Source organism: Vitis vinifera, chromosome 1 (assembly GCF_030704535.1).
Source record: "Vitis vinifera cultivar Pinot Noir 40024 chromosome 1, ASM3070453v1".
Taxonomy (NCBI): Eukaryota; Viridiplantae; Streptophyta; class Magnoliopsida; order Vitales; family Vitaceae; genus Vitis; species Vitis vinifera.
Genome location: NC_081805.1, coordinates 23,490,580 through 23,509,069, shown reverse-complemented (window position 1 = coordinate 23,509,069; position 18,490 = coordinate 23,490,580). Strand labels below are relative to the sequence as shown.

The following is an 18,490-nucleotide window of genomic DNA, read 5'->3' as shown; positions in this document are numbered from 1 at the left end:
AACCATCTAAACAATAAATCTAACGACACTCGTGTGTGGCCTATACATCCACATCCAAACATACCCTAAACTTTCTATGATTATGTGAACAAAAAAGTGGGAAAAAAAAAACTTGTTATCTTCTATAAGGAAATTTAGCTTCACATCAACCTTTTTCAAGGAGTGTTCTTCATCGAATTTGAGCAACTAAGCCTCCATGTGCAGCCACCAAATTCAGCAGGTGTGATTCTCCATTAACACGACCCCAATCCTCCATGAGTCCATACTCCACTAAGCTTTCCACTAGGCGGCTGCACACTTGAATCTATGCTCCATTAACACACAAGAAAAGTGGGTGAATTCTTTTCCAAAATTCCACTAACACCCACAATTCAGCCATCTCACCTGCCCACCAAGAGTCCTCACTCAAGCTCTCTCTTCACTCTCCCAAAATTCTCCAGAATTCTAGAAAAACTCTTCTAGAGAATTCTTTCCCTCGCATAAAAAAATATAAAAATATCTCTTTCATAAAAAAAAAAACCCTTCTAGAAAAATCCCACATGCAAGAGACCACTCCTTTTAGAATTTTCTTTTAAGTGAATCTCAAATTCTCACATGACCTTACATTAAAAAAAATAAAAATCATGCACTAATGATAAAAATACAAATTACACACTAAAAAAACTTAAAGCTAATCACATACAAAAATAAAATCAATGTTAGTTTACCTGCAATACAAAATTAAAAACCCAATCTCATGCAACTAACAAAAAAAAAAAAAAAAAATCTAAAAATCAAACTCATGCAATTGAAAAAAAAAAGGAAAAAAAAAATCAATCTCATGCCGACAAAAATAAAAAATCAAACTCATGAAATTAGAAATTAAAATGTCAATCATATGCACATCTGAAAAATAAAAAATATTAATCACATGTATCAAAATCAAAATGTCAATTATATGCAATCAAATATCGAAATATCAATCTCATGCAATAAAAAATAAAAAATCAATCTAATTCTAAAATCATACAATAGAAAAATAAAATTAAACCTCAATGCACTAAAAATTAAGGAAACCAAACAAAATTCTAAACTAAAATAAGAGGTTACGGTACAAACACAATAAAAGCTCAAAAATGAATCATAAGTGTACAATAAGGCAATATAAAGACGTTGAAGGGTAAACATCGAAAAAAAAATGGAGGGTCTACACTTGACTTCTCTATTAATATATAAAAATGGGTGCCTTAGCTTTGAAGTATTTTTATGAATGACTTTTATAATAAAATCTATAAGATTTATGAATTAAAAGAGGAAGGAAATTATCTTCTAGGATTGGTTTGTAGGTTGTATCCAAATAATAAAAATAATAATAATATTAATAAGATATTACTAATATAAAAAACAATATCAACAATAATCATAACATATAATATTAATATCCTAAATAATAATATTAATAACATGTTAATAATAAAAATAATGAAGTATATAAAGCACAAAAGAAAAAGAATAATTTTTATAATAAAGCTAAAAAGTCTTAGGAAAAAAAAATAATAAAGAAAAGATATAATAGGCATAGACTTAAAAGATGAAAAGCATAAGTTATGCTTAACTTTATAACTTTTACACCTTTCAGCCTAATGGTGACTATAGACCCTTTTGGATAATTTTTCTTTTTCTATATTTTTTTTTGTTATTTCTTTATTTTCTCATGGTCATAAAAAGTTTTATTTTTTATTTTTTATTTTAGAATAATGGCAAGAGAAAATTGAACAAATTTAAATATCATATAATTTTTTATGAGTTCATTTGAATAAATTATGCTACAAATTTTATATCTTGTAAATTTACTAAAATTAAAATCAATTAAATTTTATTTATCACATATTTATTTTTTATTTTATTTTTTTACTTTTTTTTATATATATTTTAAATTAAGGGAGGAGTCCTAATATAAAAAGGATTTGGACTGTGAAACAAATTAGAATTGGCAAATTATTATTATTTTTTTAATTATAATTTCTATATATACAGAGAGATATCTATGTGAAATACTTAAAAAAGAAAAAAAAAAAAAAAACCCTGAAAAAGGGGATTTGTGTACGCTGCTTTCCAGAGTGTCCTCCCGTATCTCTTTCCATCTCTAACCCTAGAAAATCCTTCAGCATCGATTGGGGTTCAATCGGTTATCGATTAGGATTTTGGTTTGAGAATCTCTGGAAGATGGAGAGCATTCTCTCAGCTGACAAGCAAAGCATGGTCTCCTCCTTTCTGGAGATTGCCGTGGGTCAGTCCGCCGACACAGCTAGGCAGTTCTTGCAGGTTACTCTCGGTTCACATCTCTCTTCTTTTTTGCGCTTTAATTGCTGTTTTTTTGTTACATTATGTAGAAACTATGGGTTGTTGTTGATGGGTTTCGGTTTGTTGTCTTACATTTAGAAGATCAGGGAAAAGGGAAAAAAAAAAATAGAATTTTGAATGTGGAACTGCAAAACTGAATTTCTGGAGTAGAAGAAGGTGAATTCGAAGCTGTATTAAGTACATGAATGGATGGTGTCTTAATCCCTTCAATGATAGGTAAACAAAGAAGAAAATGGCGAACTTTTGTTCTTAAATTGAATGATTAACCGATCGAATTAGACGTGAATGAGGGAAATTGTTACTTGTGCCTAGTTTTGTGTGTGTTTGTGCTAATATGGGTATGCAAAGGTCAAGATTTGCTGATGAGTTGGTACACGTGGTAATGGTGAGGAATATGCTATGCTTGCTGATTGGGTACCAAATATCTGGCAATGTTATTAGTGAACAAAATGTTGATACTAGGGTTGAGATATTTCTATATCCTATTTGGAATACTTGTGAGCTCGTTGAATTGATATTTGATTATTTGTGGGCCTTCTTGATAGAAAAAGTGCAACAATAAATTATCGCATGGTAGGAAGAGTTTGTATCCTGAGGCACATTGTAGCCCATCTGAGCCCAGTGGTCAGGGAAAGGGCAGAGATTTGTGTAAGAGGCACAAGGTCTTGGGTTTAATTCCTGCCACTAGGAATTCCTAGATTACTCAGTGTTGGCTGTGGCGGGTGCAGTCAGTGAACACAGGGTTAACCTGGTGTAGCTCCTTTGGTCTAGGGCTGAAATGTCGCCTTGCACTATGAGGTTATAAAGTACTAATCTGGAGGCCACCTTTTTTTTAAGCACTACCCTTTATGCTCTTAGAAAAAGGAAAAAGAAAAACAAAAGAAAATGAAGATAAAGAAGAAGACTCTTACTGAATCCTCAAATTTTCTATTAATGTGGATTTCACAAGATAGAAATGATCAAACTTCAATTTGACTAACTTTTTGGAGGCCCATTTTCTTGATTATGTAATTTAGAGCTCTCATTTGTAGAATGGCAGAACTATATGGCTATTTATATATTTTTATGTTGTACTTTGTAAACCATACTTTGTCGTTATATGAAACTTAATGGCTGAAATATATGGGGACAGGCTACAAGCTGGAAACTAGAGGAAGCTATTCAGCTGTTCTATGTTGGGAATGAAGGTGGAACCATGGCTGCGTCTTCATATTCTCCACCAATTGAAAATATTAGTCCCCTGCCTGATCAAAGTTCAAGGTATGTTGGGAAAATGATTTAAACTGACATGTTATTCATATTTGGTTGTTTTTCTTTTTATGTTTATTTCTCAATGTTGCCTTCTTTACCTTGGCTCAGTGGATCAAGAAAGGACATTGAAAATGAAAATGTTGTACAAGATGATGGAGATGAAGTACGGCCTCCATTACCGGTGATAAGGGAGGCTCTTTATGACGATGCTATGTTGTATGGGTATGTTTCTCTTCTTTCTTCCTTTTCCATTTTAATTGGGAGGCTTCCATATAACTTCAAGCATGATTGGTAATGGTATTGTTCAACTTCTTATGTGTGCTTACATTTTATTGTAATTTTCTTTTAGAATAATGCAAGAAAAGTTGCTCCAGTGTGTTGGTGTTCTGACTTCTTATTTTTGCTTGCATTTTATTCTAATTTTCTTTGAGAATAATGCATTGAAAAGTTGCTCCAGGGCTTTAGTTTTCTTTAAAAATCTTCTCTTTGTTGTTTTGTTATTGGCATTTGTGGCTCATCAAAATAGCCAGATATAACCATGGACAAAAGAACGGGATATATCGCTGATTTTTGGTCAATATATCGGGTGTCGGGCCTGCCCAACACGATATGTGGAAGGATATTTTTTTGGACCGAAATTTCCAATTTTATTTGCATTTATTGTGGATTTTTTGGTGATATATCAATATTATGCCAATATTTCGGTAGTATCACTGATTAAATTGGAACCACGTCAGCACCTTTTCTTAAAAAATTTAAGTTGCCCAATTCTAGCCCAACAAAGAAAGCCCACTCACAGTTCATTCAACCCACTATGTGTTGTGGCCCATTATGGCTCCCCAATAAATTCACTATTCTTTCCTTTCCCACTTTCAAAGTGGGATAACTTCTTTAAGAAATAAAATTAAACAGCACCAAGGCAAGGATTGAACCTGGGTTGCTGCGGCGTGAGCTTGATGGGAACCACTAGAGTATCTCTCTTGTTGTGCAATATATATGCACATGCAAATTTATACATATCCATATATATTATTTAAATTAATTAAAATAAAAATATTATAAATATATCAATTTTAATTATCTTACTATGTTTTCTATATAATATTTAAATACAAATAATTATAAATTTATAATAAAATTATCAATATTTTTAGATTAAAAACCTTATTTCAAACTAAATATATTATAATTTTAGATTTAATGTGTTTTAAAATTCAATATATTATTACAAAATATCACAAAATATGTTATATTTGTTTTTTTTTTTTAAAAAAAAGCCTTGAATATGTATATTAGTTCTTATTTATCATTTTTAGAGTTTTTCTCAACATTTCCATGAGTTTTGATTAATTTTTGCCCCATTGATATTTTGTGTTAATATTCATCGATATTTTCCGATATATCTGTGAAATTAAGTCATCGAAATATCCGTCAAAACGATATTTTCATCATTGGATATAACCATATTTTTGGAAAATTTTATCTAATAAATTCATTTTTATCTTGCCTTTCTCCTCTAGTAATTGTGATGCCAGTATGTATATGGTGACAAGGAATTGGACTAGCTAGGGATGAGATTGGTTGTCGTTTTCTGTTTCATTATATTTATTCTCTAAGAATGTTTTGTTGTGTCCATAAAGGGAATTCTTGTTTATGTTTTTGATTTTGAAGGCATGGATATTAACATAGACTATGGTGCTTGGATATTTGTTTTCTCCTTTGCAATAGTAAGTTTCAAAAATGGTACTGTCTGCTAACAGTCCTCTTTCCTTTCCAGTTACTTGTGCATCTAAAGCTACACTTTTTAACTTCTATTACAGTTCATGACATATATTTTTTCTAGCAAATGGTTTAGATTATTTATTCAACCTGTCTTTCCTAATTCTTGTTTACTTGGTTCCTGAGGTAAAATGGTTTTGGTGGGAACTCATATCAAACAAATTTTGCACCTATTTTATTTGTCTGGTTTCTGTTAGTTTGCTATGTGTTCCAGATTTGAAAAGTTACATAATGATTACTCAAATACCTGTTTCTGTGCACTTCTGATTTGTCTGCCTACTTCACTTTCCCTACCATTTTGTTGGTAGTAGCTTAACACGCTCAGCTGTTTCCTTTTATTATTTATTGTAATTTAGTTGTGAATTTTGTTTTTTCTATTTTGATGTAGAGTATCAAGAGGAGGATATCCTTCACATGAAGCAAGTTCTTTAGTTGCATTCCGTAATTTTGATGATGAGATGAAACGCCCAGGGATTTGGGAATCAGAAAAAGGTGCTACATCTACGGCAGAAAATTCTCGAGATAATCTTGCTTCGTTATATCGGCCTCCATTTGCTTTAATGCACCATGGACCTTTTGAAAAGGTAAACAGCTGTTTTCTTGTTAAGAACATTGCTGCACAGTTCATTTATTACAAAATTAATAACTATGAGTTGAAATGACTGTATCAGTGGCATTAGGTATTTGTGTTATAATGTCATAATATTTTTTTTCCTTGACAATCACCAATCATGAATTATTGTACTATTTTTCTAGCTCTTCTTTTGCTCAAAATGTAAAATTTAATTAAGAATCTCATGTAAAATACTACATTGAGCTGTAAAAACTAAAAATTGCCAGTTTTCTAATGACCAATGAGTAAGAGGATGAATACTGAATACTAAACAAGCAAGCCTCAAGCAACTAGCTATTGGACCTGAGAGTCTAGCATTGTTGAAAGGTTTGAGGGATGCATCGTCTGCAGGATATAGAAACCTTCAAGTGGAAGGGGATTTAACAATTCCTCCATCTTGGGTGAGTTAGGGAAGAAGAGGGGCATGGAAACTGGATGGTGGAGTTGCAAGTCTGTTGACTTTTTGAGAGTTTTAGATTGTTTCTTCTTTTGGAACCCCAGTTCGGCCAACCATGTCGTGGATTGGTCGGCTAATACAGAACTTTAGGGGCACTGGATGCAGTCTTTTGTTGTTGACTCTCCGTAATTTCTTTTTCACCCCTTATGGTGCAGAAGCTTGTTATCATGCTTCTTTTCACAGTGTTGGTTGGAGGGATATCTCGGCCTTCATTATGTCCCTTTTATGCAATAAATTTGTTTGCTATTAAGAAAAAAAATCCCTCAACCCAGTCCTCCCTTTTTTGATAGGAAACACACAGTTGTCCTTTAGACCTTTTCTTTTCTATTTTTTTCCCCTTCCCCCTAATAAGTTTTCACTTGTTTTTCTTTTCCATTGAAAAATTAATGATTGCCAAAATTGATCCCCTTACAAATGCTTGGAGGCATCTTGAAGCAAGCAATCACTGAATAGGCCAATATATTCTACTGAAAACCATGACCATTTGTGTTGCCTACAGGAGAAATTTTGGTTTCTCTTGAAAAAATTATTCAAAACTTTCATAGCTTAGTTTTGCTAGAAAGCTAAGGACTTCTGAACTCTCTCCCTCTCATATTAGATTTGCATCTTTCTTACTTGTATGCTGTACAAATCATCTAATAAAAACCACTCTGCAAAAAAGAAGTGTTATTTATGATAATTCTGCTGGTTTGATGTTCACCTTTCTTTCAAGATAAGAAAGGTTGGCAATAACTTTACCATGGAAAAATAGGTTGAGGCTTATTAGTAGGGCTTTTTACTTCTGGAACTGGGGTGATATTGGTGTAATTTAGACTTCCAAGATGCCATCACTAGGGAAAAAATATGTACAGTGGAAGAAATCATGTGCAAAAAGATGCTGATATTGGAAAAATGTGGATAGCATGATGTCTAGGCTGAGATACTTTGAAGGGTCAGTTCGGAAATTGGCTTCTTTTACTTAACAACGAAAATTTTGAACTTTCTGGTTCTTCTTGGAGTGACTTCATCTTCCACCTCTTATCTTAAAATGATTGCCTTAGAAGAAGTTTTCTATGTAGCCTGGATATGTTTAAAGAGGGACTGTGTCATGTCTTCAACCGCTATTAGCTAATGTTTTCATGACTTTTTGTGCGTTACCTTTCCTAAGCCAATAGTTCAAGATCTTATCAATATGATTATTTGACTTAAGGAACTAGGGCTATCTGAATGTAATTTAAAATTCTAAGCCACATGGAAAACTTCTAAAACACATGGAAAAAATATGGACAATGGCAGAAATCTTGTCCAACAATATGCCAATTTTGAGATGCTTTGAAGTGTCAGTTGGAATTGGCTTCTTTATCTCCTCAACAACAAAATCCTTTTAGGAGTCCTGGGCTGGTCAAAAATTGCTTGCCTTAGAAACAGTTTGCTATATAGCATGGTCTCTTTTAAGGAGGAACCCTGTTATGTCAGGCACTGCACTCCTCCGCTCATTTGCACGTCTTGTTCACCTCTTGAATGTTTCTAGAATTTTGGAATAATATTTTTGGGCACTCATGTAGCCAACAAATATCAAACATGCAGTGGATGTCATTGTGGAAAATAAATATAGTTGTAGGATGATTAAAATAATGGAAGAGGAAGAAGTGTGGTAGAAGCAAATTTATTCCTGAAGCTAAGAGCTTTGCATCCTTTTATCAACTTATTAATTTTTAAAAGGAGCTCTTTTTAAGCTTGTGTTTGGAGTCATCATCGTATTTTAATTACTGACTATTTAAAAATTAAACAGATTTTTGTTTAATCCAAAAAATCATATTTAGTTAGAGAACTTAATATGACTTGTTTCAGTGCTTTTACTAATTCATGGTACAAATGCAGGCAAAAGTTGCTGCTGCAGGTCAGGATAAATGGCTCCTGGTAAACTTGCAATCCACCACAGAATTCAGCTCACATATGGTAGTGTTCTCTGAGCCCTTTCTTTCTCTTAATTTGAACAATTCTTTTTTTCCCCTTCATTGGAATTAAGACTCACTCTTGGTATTATGCATATATTTGCTTATCTGAAGCTTAATCGGGATACATGGGCAAATGAAGCTGTGGCGCAAACTATTAGTACAAATTTCATCTTCTGGCAGGTTAGTATCATATTTTGATTGTCATTATTTTTCATGAATAGTCTTTTGTGCTTTTGCTTTGTCTTTGCATTTAGGGCTCAAACCAGGTATTCTTCATTGTCCTCTACCAGACAAAGTATGGTATTTTAATATTATTTGATTTGCATAATGTCACAACTTTGCTCAAATGACCCTCCCTTGAGTTTATATAGGGGTGGGTGGGAAAGACTGACCTAGCAACGTCAAGCTCCTTGAGTTGTCTACGTGTCGCACGTGAACTTAGGAAAGGCTTAAGTTTGTGACAATAAATTACATTTCATCAGTATGTTGCAAGTTACATGATCTTATCCAGGAACTTATTTCATGAAATTCTGTCTAACTTTGGTGTGAAAACAAACATATGATTAGATGTTTAAAGTTGTAGATTTTTATATCTTGAATTGTCATAATATCATATTAGTTTCAATATGTGAAAGATTGAAACAATGATGGCAGCACTCTACATGCTTAGGCATATGAGTATCCATGAGGCATGATCAACATGTGGTTCCTGTTAAGAGATGATAAATATTTAATAGTACTGGAATGGTTCTTTGATGGCATTGAAATCATAATAAAGGTTTGAAAGAAACCAGGTTACTAAAGATTGATTAAGATTTTTGAATTCTTCATAAAATGCAACTTCGATAAATATATATTTCTTCAATTTCTATGAAGAGAAATTTTATAAGAACTCTAGAACCTCAAAGATGTAAACCATAGAGGCACTTTTCATGCAGTGAGACCTTTGCCAATATTATGGAACTAGCATAGTGATAACATGCCCTTTAAAACAAATTATGATTATTTTTGTGATGTTTGTGAGTTGGGCCCTTTTCTTATCTAGTTGCTCTTCATGATTGATCAATTTCCACAAATTGATTATTGGAAGATTGGGGTAGGGAGAGGATGGGCTTTGGGGTGGCATGGGGGGGTTTTAGATGAGTGGATCGTGAGTCTTTAAGGATAGGTGAGAGGGGGTTAGAGATCTAAAGGAATGCTTTGTAGAATCTGGAGATGGTCTTAACTCCTGAATAAAGTTTGCCATAAATGAATCCCCAAGGGCCCTTTTCATAGAAGGCCAATGGGGAGCTTGCTAGTGGGTGCAGGACCATCCAGAAGCCAAGGTTTGCCACATGGGGACTGGCTTACATGTCCTTGGATGCTGGTGGATCTTTCCCTCTCATCTGGTTGAAATAAGACCACTTCTAAGATGTGCTAAGTTTATGCTGGACCGCCTAAGCTTTATGTCCAACTTGTTTAGTAATAATATTATGAGGATGGCATGTCCTAAAATACAGTAACTTCGAGGGAGGGAGGGAGGAGATTTCCCAGAGTTGACCATGGATGGAAATAAGCTGGGCCACCTCCTTTACTTGGGAAGAGGGATGTCTCCTTTAATTGACCATTTAAGAAGGGAGGGAGGAATCTGCCTCTACACTTGAAAAATGCCCCTTCATGTGACCTAGCAAGAAAACATTTCATGGGGAGTGTTTTTGTTGACCAATATCTCCTCACTCAGAAAGTGGGATAAGAACATGTACCTCTGCATTTGGTATGGATTGGCATCTGCTTTGTGAGGGCATTTGAGATGTTTGGGCTCAATGCAAGGATAGCAATCCACTGCAAAGCATAATTTTTCCCTAGAGATCTGAGTGGATTAGTGGGAATCTCTTGGACATTGCAGTGTTGGTTCAATGTTGTTTGTTTTGATGCTGATAAAATTTGTAGTTTATACCTCATTATCTGATGTTTATGATTATATTCATCCCTATGTTGTGAATATAGGTATATGATGATACAAGTGAGGGCAAGAAAGTCTGCACCTACTACAAATTGGATTCTATTCCTGTGGTTCTTGTGATTGACCCCATCACAGGCCAAAAGATGCGCTCATGGTGTGGAATGATTCAACCAGAGCGTTTGCTGGAGGTATGTTTTATAGTTATGTAGGTTGTTGGATTTCCTCTGCATGATCATGTAATAGGAGAATGGCTAAGGAATATCACTGTAAAAGAACTTGAATTTGTGAATCCTGGACACTGTATTGACAACCTGAGACAACTTTCAACTGTAGGATCTATTACCATTCATGGATGGTGGCCCCAAGGATCATCACGTCACTCTATCTCATAAACGTCCAAGAGAAAGCTCTCTGACTCCTCCCCAGAAAATTCAAGGTATACCAGGCTTTCTTGCTCTTTTCTGCTGGTCATTATCTCATACTTCTGACACAATATGAAAGTGGGACATCGTTTAACTGGTGATGGTTTTCCAAAAATAATAGTTGATACTCTTTCCATGTTTGGACCAGTTTGTTAAATTGCTTCTTATTACCATTGGTGTCTTCAGCAACTTAACTGTGGGTTTGAAAGTAAGTTTTTTCATTTCATAATCTGATCCAAAAGACAGAATCTTAGGTCAGCAGATTCAAATTTTGGAATTTTAAATCAGCAAATGTAGAAATCCCAATCTTAAATCAAAATCCAATTATACAGACAGCCTTAGTGGAAAGATTAGATTATATCCAAAATTATTGAAGGTTCCCTTCCAAAAATATAGTGTTCCATTCAAGAGTTTTTGTTTAGATGCTAAGAAATTGTTTAAGAATAGTTTGTTCTTCTTTTGTTGCAATGCTGCTGTTTTGTACTCAGCAGTACTATTTCTGTTGCTATGGGGGAAGCAGCTGTTTCAGATTGTTTATGCCCATATATGATTACATTATTCTAATTCAAGTTGTTTCTCATTTGCTTCTAATTATTCAAACCTGAAATTTCATGTCCACTTTTAGCATGCACAGATTCCATATTTCCATCTCTTGAGTTGTTTTCAAGATGCAGGCATGGTAGTCAAAATATTGAAGTACACAATGTGGTACAAATTTTCAAAAGAAAAAACAGTGCACGCCATTGATATATATCGCAACAAGTGTCTTACAATACACTGGATGTGTATATGATACATGCACATTTAATAATCCTTTTTAATGGGTGCCAAGAAAATATGAATTTGAAGTTTCTTTCTTTAAGAAGATTATGATGTAATTGTTTAGAAGGTACTTCAAGATGAAGAATATTTATTTAGAAATTCTCTTTGGTCTCATTTTGATTTTGCTATGAAAAAAAAAAAATTCCATTTGTGGTGCTAGGTATCTAATGTAGATTTATTTTGCTTTTATTGTATTTTTTTTTCTTGTTTTTATTGTCAATGGATTACAAATTTGATGTCAGACAGTATTTTTGTTTTATCATTTTGTTGGGGGAAGGGATTCTCCCTCTACTTTAATGTTCTTTATACTTTTAAGTATTTTTATTGATTGATTTCATAAATTTAAATAAATCTGATTCCAGTAATCTCAGTGGCTGCAGATGAAACTAATGAAGAAGATGAGGAAGTGCAATTGGCATTGGCAGCCTCTATGGCAAGCATGAAAGACCCTAGTGGATTGACTTCCAAGGAAAAAGATGTAACCACTACTGACAAGAAGGAAGAGATGTGTTCAGCTAAGAAGCCTGAATATCCTCCTCTGCCCGAAGAACCCAAGGGTGATAGGAACCTTCTTTGCAGGGTTGGAGTCCGTCTCCCAGATGGCCGCCGGATCCAGAGAAATTTCTTACGTACTGACCCAATACAGGTAAAGATTTTTCATGCAAGATTATGCATCATTTTGGCCCTCTGTATTCTGTTACCCACATCCACATTTTGGCTCTATGTGGATGTTGAATTACCACCTAAGTGAGCATGTGACATTGGTTCATCTATTTTCCCCATCAATCATATGGATGTACCGCATGGTGGGATTGTTGGCTTTTAAAATGCTTATGCACAGTGAACAAAGATCTGGATTTGAGTGTTTTACTGCTTTTCTTGTTTTGCAGTTGCTTTGGTCGTTCTGCTATTCTCAACTTGAGGAAGTGGTTTCACGGCCGTTCCACTTGACCCAGGCAATACCAGGTGCTTCACAGAATCTGGACTATGATAGAGAATTAACCTTTGAAGAGTCAGGACTTGCAAACTCTATGATCTCGGTTACATGGGAATGAAGATGGGGGTGTGGGTACTGTTTTACTGAGTTGCTTCAACTGCTAGAGTCTGCATTGAAGAATTTTGGTTCAAACTGTTCTTTATTTCTTTCTTTCTCTGTAAGTAGAGACTTTGTTTAAATGGATGGATGGGGGTGTTTGGACCAGAAACTTAATATTTGACATTTTGTTTACTGTATATACTCCATGTCAGGGGCATGGGATTTGTACTTACTTTATATTAAAGTTATTTTGCACTTTTGCAAATTTGTTGATTAATGGGTTCAATTTCTTAATTCCTTCAACGGATGTGAGTGTTTGTAGTTTTGGGTTTTGGTTTTTAGCTAATACCATAAGTAGAAAGTTTGCTTTAGCTTTTAGAAAGTTTGAAAATGGGAAGCTATCAGAAAAGGGGTCAATGCCTTTTTGTTACTTAAATGGTGGTACTAGCTAGTAGCTACTAAAGGCTCTAAAGCACAATGTAATTGTAAAACAATGGGATTTTTTTTTTTTTTTTTTTTTTGTGAAAAATTAACTAATATTTAAAGGTAAATAAAAAAAAGTTTGAACATTTTTACATATTTTTTTTTAATCTCATAAAAAAATTAAAAATTAAAAATTAGAAAAATAAATAAATAAAAGAGAAAAGAAGAGTTAGGATGGTAGGCAGTAGCCAAAATTTGTGAACCCCACAAGTACCGTAGTAAAAGATGAATAAATAAGGATGGGGTCCACAGATTTTGGCGCTTAGTATTAATGTGGGACCCACGCTGTCCTCGACTATGTGGAATCTGCCACACCAAATCACTCCCACTTCTGTTCCTCCAAAAGGAAACATTTACAACATTTTAATTTATCGTCTACACGAGAAATTCATTTCACTACTCCAGGGCACGGCTCCTGCCACGTGGAAAAGTTCAATCCACTGCTCACGTGCTGCTCTTTTAGACTGGCTTGCACTCATCATTCCCCTCCTCTCTCTTCATTTACAATTTTATTATGCTCCTTTTTAAAAAAAAATAAATTAAATTAAAAGTCTTTTTTTATTAAATTACTTTCCATGTTGGAAAATATTTTATTTAAAAATCAAGGTAAAGTTATTTCTCCTTTTACTTTTCAAGGTTAATAACAAGATTATTGTTAAGTTTTATTATTTTTCTCTTTAAAAAAAAAAAAAGAAAAAAGGAAAAAGAAAGAGGCAATAGTAAACCCATTTTCCAAGCACCTATTCTCTCTACTGATCACTCCATTGGGCACACAAGCACACTTTTTTCTCAGAGATGCCAAAGCCATGTCCGAACCACCACCCACGGCAGCCACAACGCCCCTCAACCCCCACCACGTCGTCTCCGCCGCCGCCACATCATCCTTACAGAGTCGGGAGTACCGGAAAGGCAACTGGACCATCCAAGAAACACTCATCCTAATCACGGCAAAGAAGCTCGACGACGAAAGAAGAATCAAGGCCAGCTCCACCCCCCCGGATCCCTCATCCGGCGCAGCCAAACACCACTGCCGAACCGGCGAGCTCCGGTGGAAATGGGTTGAGAACTACTGCTGGAGCCACGGCTGCCTCCGCAGCCAGAACCAGTGCAACGACAAGTGGGATAACCTGCTTCGCGACTACAAGAAGGTCCGCGAGTACGAGTCCCGCTCCTCCGCCGCAGCGGCCTCCGGTGACGAGCACCACCCTTCGTACTGGAAAATGGAGAAGCACGAACGAAAGGATCGGAATCTGCCGTCGAACATGTCCTCGGAGGTCTTCCAAGCCCTCAACGAAGTGGTCCACCGGAGATACCCACTGAGAACCATCGCACAGCCGTCTTCATCCTCAGTTCCATCACCGGCTCCGATCTCCGTGCGGCCACCATCCCCACCGCCGCCGCCGACAACAGCGCCGGCGGCTTCAGGTACTGTAATAATATTATCCAGAATGAGAAATTTTCGCCCGGTTAGAAGATGATTTGGTCAAACTTGCAGTGTTTGAAAACTCTGCAAACATTTATTACAAAAATTTCAAATTATTTTATATGCCACCGTACGCTCAGGACTATAACATTAAACTACACCCTACCAAATTCACCGTCGATGTTATCTCTGTACCTTATTCCATTCTATGTCTTTTCTGTCATGTATTGCTACCGTCTGATGTTTTGAAATTTTCAAAATGTTGATGGAGTCAAGGGTCTGGGTTCTGGGTTAGTAAGCCTTCAATGGTGGACCTGCAAATATTTTTGGGCAAGATACGATGCTGCACGGAGATTCGGTACCCAATAGCGATTGATTTGATTTGGATTTTTCCTTCTTTTTTTTTTTTAATTTAAATAATAATAAAATAATTTTTAAAAAATTTAATTTTATTTATAGAATGAAAAAGTCCAAAACATGATGGGAAGCTGTGGGTTCAAAGCTGCCTAATCATTTTCCTAGTGAATTTTGGGTACTTCAACACAACACAACACACGTAATAAATAAATTGCATTTTCAGCATATATTAAAACTTTATTCTAAAGTATTTATATTATGAAAAATAAAATAATTTATCTTATTATATTTTTTATTTTTCAGAAATTGATTAGTTGGATATTATTTTCTGTTGTAGAAACATCAGACTCGTCCGAGACGGAATGCAGTGAGAAATTGGAATCCAATACGAAACGCAGGAAAGTCCGAAATATCGGGTCGAGCATAGTTCGTAGTGCTTCAGTTTTGGCCCGAACTATGAAATCCTGCGACGAGAAGAAAGAGAGGAGACACCGAGAAGTAATGGAGCTAGAAGAACGAAGAATGCAAATTGAAGAAACCCGAAATGAAGACAACCGGAAAGGAATTAACGGTCTCGTTTCGGCTGTTAACAATCTTTCGGGTGCCATTCAGACTCTAATTTCGGGTCGCCAAAGCCAGACCTAATTAGTTGCCAAACCCGCCCATTTTTTCCGAGATTTCGGCAACTTGAAATTTGGAAGTGACATTATTTCGGTTAGCCCATTTTATTTATTTAAGGGAAAATTTTTTTTTTCTCTCTCTCTCTCCTTTTTCTTTTTTTTTTTAATTTATTTATTTTTTATTTTTTATTTTTAATTTCAGTTATTTGTTCCCTTTATTGGGCAATCTATACATATATATTTTTTAAAAAGGTGTAAATTTATTTCCTTGAATATTTTTTTCTTCTTATTTTCTTCCATTAATGCTTTTTCTCAAACTTTTCATGATTTGATTTCATCTCACCAAAGTTATGCTTTTTCTAAGTTTATTCTTCTTTTATAAAAAATGAACACTTCCAAACTATATAAATTCTAAAATGAATTTTATTTTGTTTTATGATAAACTAATTAACTTTATTATTATTATTTTTATTCTTTCTTTGTTTATTTTATGACGTCCAAATTAATACTTAGGGTCTATTAATTTGGATAAGGGAAAGTGTCAAGGAAGAGAAGAAACATTCTCTTGTTTGATTCATTGTGAAAGTTGAAAAGAAAATAAATAATGCAAAAATATTTAAAAAATTTATACATAATGATATAAATTCTATTTATACCTATTTATTGGTGTAAATAAAGTCGGTTCAATTGGTTTTTAAGTCAAATATGAACTGAAACGATATAATTGATTTAAAAGTGTTCAAAACTAAACCGATTATATTTAATGAAAAACCAAATGAAACCAAGTCTTTTAAAGTCAGTTTGGTTCGATTTTCATGAATTGGTTTTTATCCAACTTAATCATTCAGATTTGAAATAAAAAACAGAATCAAACCAAACCTTTTAAGGTTGATTTAGTTTAGTTTTCATGAATTGGTTTTGACTCAACTTAATGACCTTTTTAGTCCTTAGTCGAGTTGTAAATTTGCTTTTGTTTTAAACCCAAAACTCATTTATTTGATTTTATATTAAACTTTAAGTCTAATTTATTTTTAAAATTAATTCAAGTTGATTTGAACTTGATGTTAACAATATATTGAATGCATTTAATAGAATTTAATATAAAAAATTTATTAAATATCAAATAATTGTATATAAGTTTTAAAATGTGGGTTTGATTTGGTTTGTCTTAGGGGATAAGAAAATTGAAAACCAAACCAAAAAAATTGGTTTCCAAAATTCTCAAATTAAACCGATTTTTATATTATTGAAAACCAAATCATTGGTTGATTTAGATTGGTTTTTTTTATTTTTTCAATTTTGCTTACACCTATAATTTATAGGCATGGGATCCTCGCAGCTCATGCCATTAATTGTTAATGTTGGGTATTAAGTACTAATTTCTTATCAAAACAAATAAATAGATAGCATTTTTAATCAAATACAACAAAATTTAAAAATAATTTTTAAAAAACAATATTTTAAAAGTTATTTCTTGATGTGTGATAGACGGATAGTTTGTGCCATATGAAAGTCATGTCTTCAAAGATCCAACTTCAATATTGCTTAGACCTTCTCAAGCTCAATTTGAACCCATTCTATTTTACATTTTCATAAATAATGTATTCTTCTTGATTGAAATCTTAGGCTAGAAATTATATCAATTTCATCAAATTTTTTTTCTATGACCATAATCTAATAATCATCAATTTTGCTTAGATGATGACCGATGCTACTCCTTTGAAGATTGTTGATTTATTTGCTATATTTGATGTGAAGTTAATTTTTTATTTTTTTTTTCATTTTTCACTTTACTTTGCATCCTCCTATCTACTTTTTCTTAACTCATCATTATTTTGACAATTTCTCAGCAAGGAGAGTTAAATTAATCAAATATCATACATATCTCTAAAATTTTGCATATGCCATTTGTAACCGAGAAATGCTTTTTTAGATTTTCCTAAGTTTTTCTTTTGATAAAGCATTTGTTATGACCGTTGAATTTTTTAATATGAATAAACATGTTACTTGAATGGCACATCAAGATGATTTGATAAACTTTGAAAATTCTTTATGATGCAATCACATGATGATTAAAAAATTACTTTATGAATCAAACCAACAACTAGTAAGAGACTATTTCTAATAAGGAAGATATTACCGATGTTACATGTGCTAATGATATATCTTTTTGCGTTATGTCCAAAATGAGCTTGTCTTCCTTTCTGCTTAGTTGAATTCTTACAAAACAAATTTAAGTAGCATTTGATGCATATCTCTTCTTGGATTCTAGAATAGAACTAGAAGCAATATAGGAGGATTTTCTCAAAGGACAAATACCACTAATATAACCATTTCTCCTACAACATTTACAAATAATAATTAAATTACTTGAAGTCTCCTTCACAATAGATTTTATATTACCTTTTATTTGTAGGAGACTTGTAACGCAATCCCTTTTTATAGAAAATATATTTTTGACTCATTAGGATCACATTGAAGGTCTTTCAATTGATCATTCAAAAATTTTGAGTGATAAAGGGTCCGTCATTAATTCTTATTTAATATCCTAGTCAAACATACATTCAATCAAAGCATTTAATAGAATACAAATCATCAAGTGATTCATTATTTCTTATAATTTTGGAGTACTAGGTGCACAATAAAGAAATAGTTGTATCTTGGAAGATAATTACCCTTGTATCGTGAACACTAAGTGGGATAGAATTTGTGTCTTGAGGGCATAGAGTATAAAGGTCTAGCATTGATCGACCTATTATTTGTGAGTTTCATTTTATTATTTTAGTTTTAGTGTTTGAGTATAAAAAAATAAAAGTAACCTTTACCCCTTGGTTTAGGAGAAAACCTTGGTTAACACACCATTATCTAATTGATTTTTGCTCTTTTTTGCTAAAATTTATTTTTTAGCCCCGACACTCAATTAAAGCCTTAAATAAGGGCTCATTTAGGTGTAAATAATATTTTATTGGGTTATTTGATTAAAAGGGCCATTGAAGACTTAATTT

At 33.5% G+C, this 18,490-nt stretch overlaps 2 protein-coding genes across 5 annotated transcripts; both read left to right on the top strand.

Annotated features, from left to right (window-relative positions):
- The first annotated feature begins 2,040 nt into the window (after positions 1-2,040).
- On the top strand, positions 2,041-12,879 carry LOC100247740 (plant UBX domain-containing protein 7). 4 transcript variants are annotated; one of them, XM_003631299.4, is made up of 10 exons: positions 2,041-2,304; positions 3,476-3,603; positions 3,703-3,816; positions 5,762-5,957; positions 8,304-8,381; positions 8,492-8,560; positions 10,367-10,510; positions 10,656-10,758; positions 11,938-12,212; positions 12,457-12,879. In XM_003631299.4, the coding sequence occupies exons 1-10, from the start codon at positions 2,206-2,208 to the stop codon at positions 12,619-12,621; spliced, it is 1,371 nt and encodes a 456-aa protein (XP_003631347.1). In that variant the 5' UTR covers positions 2,041-2,205; the 3' UTR covers positions 12,622-12,879. The 4 variants fall into 4 exon arrangements, with proteins under 4 accessions (XP_003631347.1, XP_010654914.1, XP_059592137.1 ...); XM_010656612.3 differs by having other exon boundaries at positions 2,045-2,304; positions 11,947-12,212; XM_059736154.1 differs by having other exon boundaries at positions 2,046-2,304; positions 3,703-3,810; positions 11,947-12,212.
- Positions 12,880-13,794: 915 nt separating this feature from the next.
- Positions 13,795-15,620, top strand: LOC100266640 (trihelix transcription factor ASR3). Its single transcript, XM_002268777.4, has 2 exons — positions 13,795-14,510; positions 15,203-15,620. The coding sequence occupies exons 1-2, from the start codon at positions 13,892-13,894 to the stop codon at positions 15,508-15,510; spliced, it is 927 nt and encodes a 308-aa protein (XP_002268813.1). The 5' UTR covers positions 13,795-13,891; the 3' UTR covers positions 15,511-15,620.
- The last annotated feature ends 2,870 nt before the right edge of the window (positions 15,621-18,490 follow it).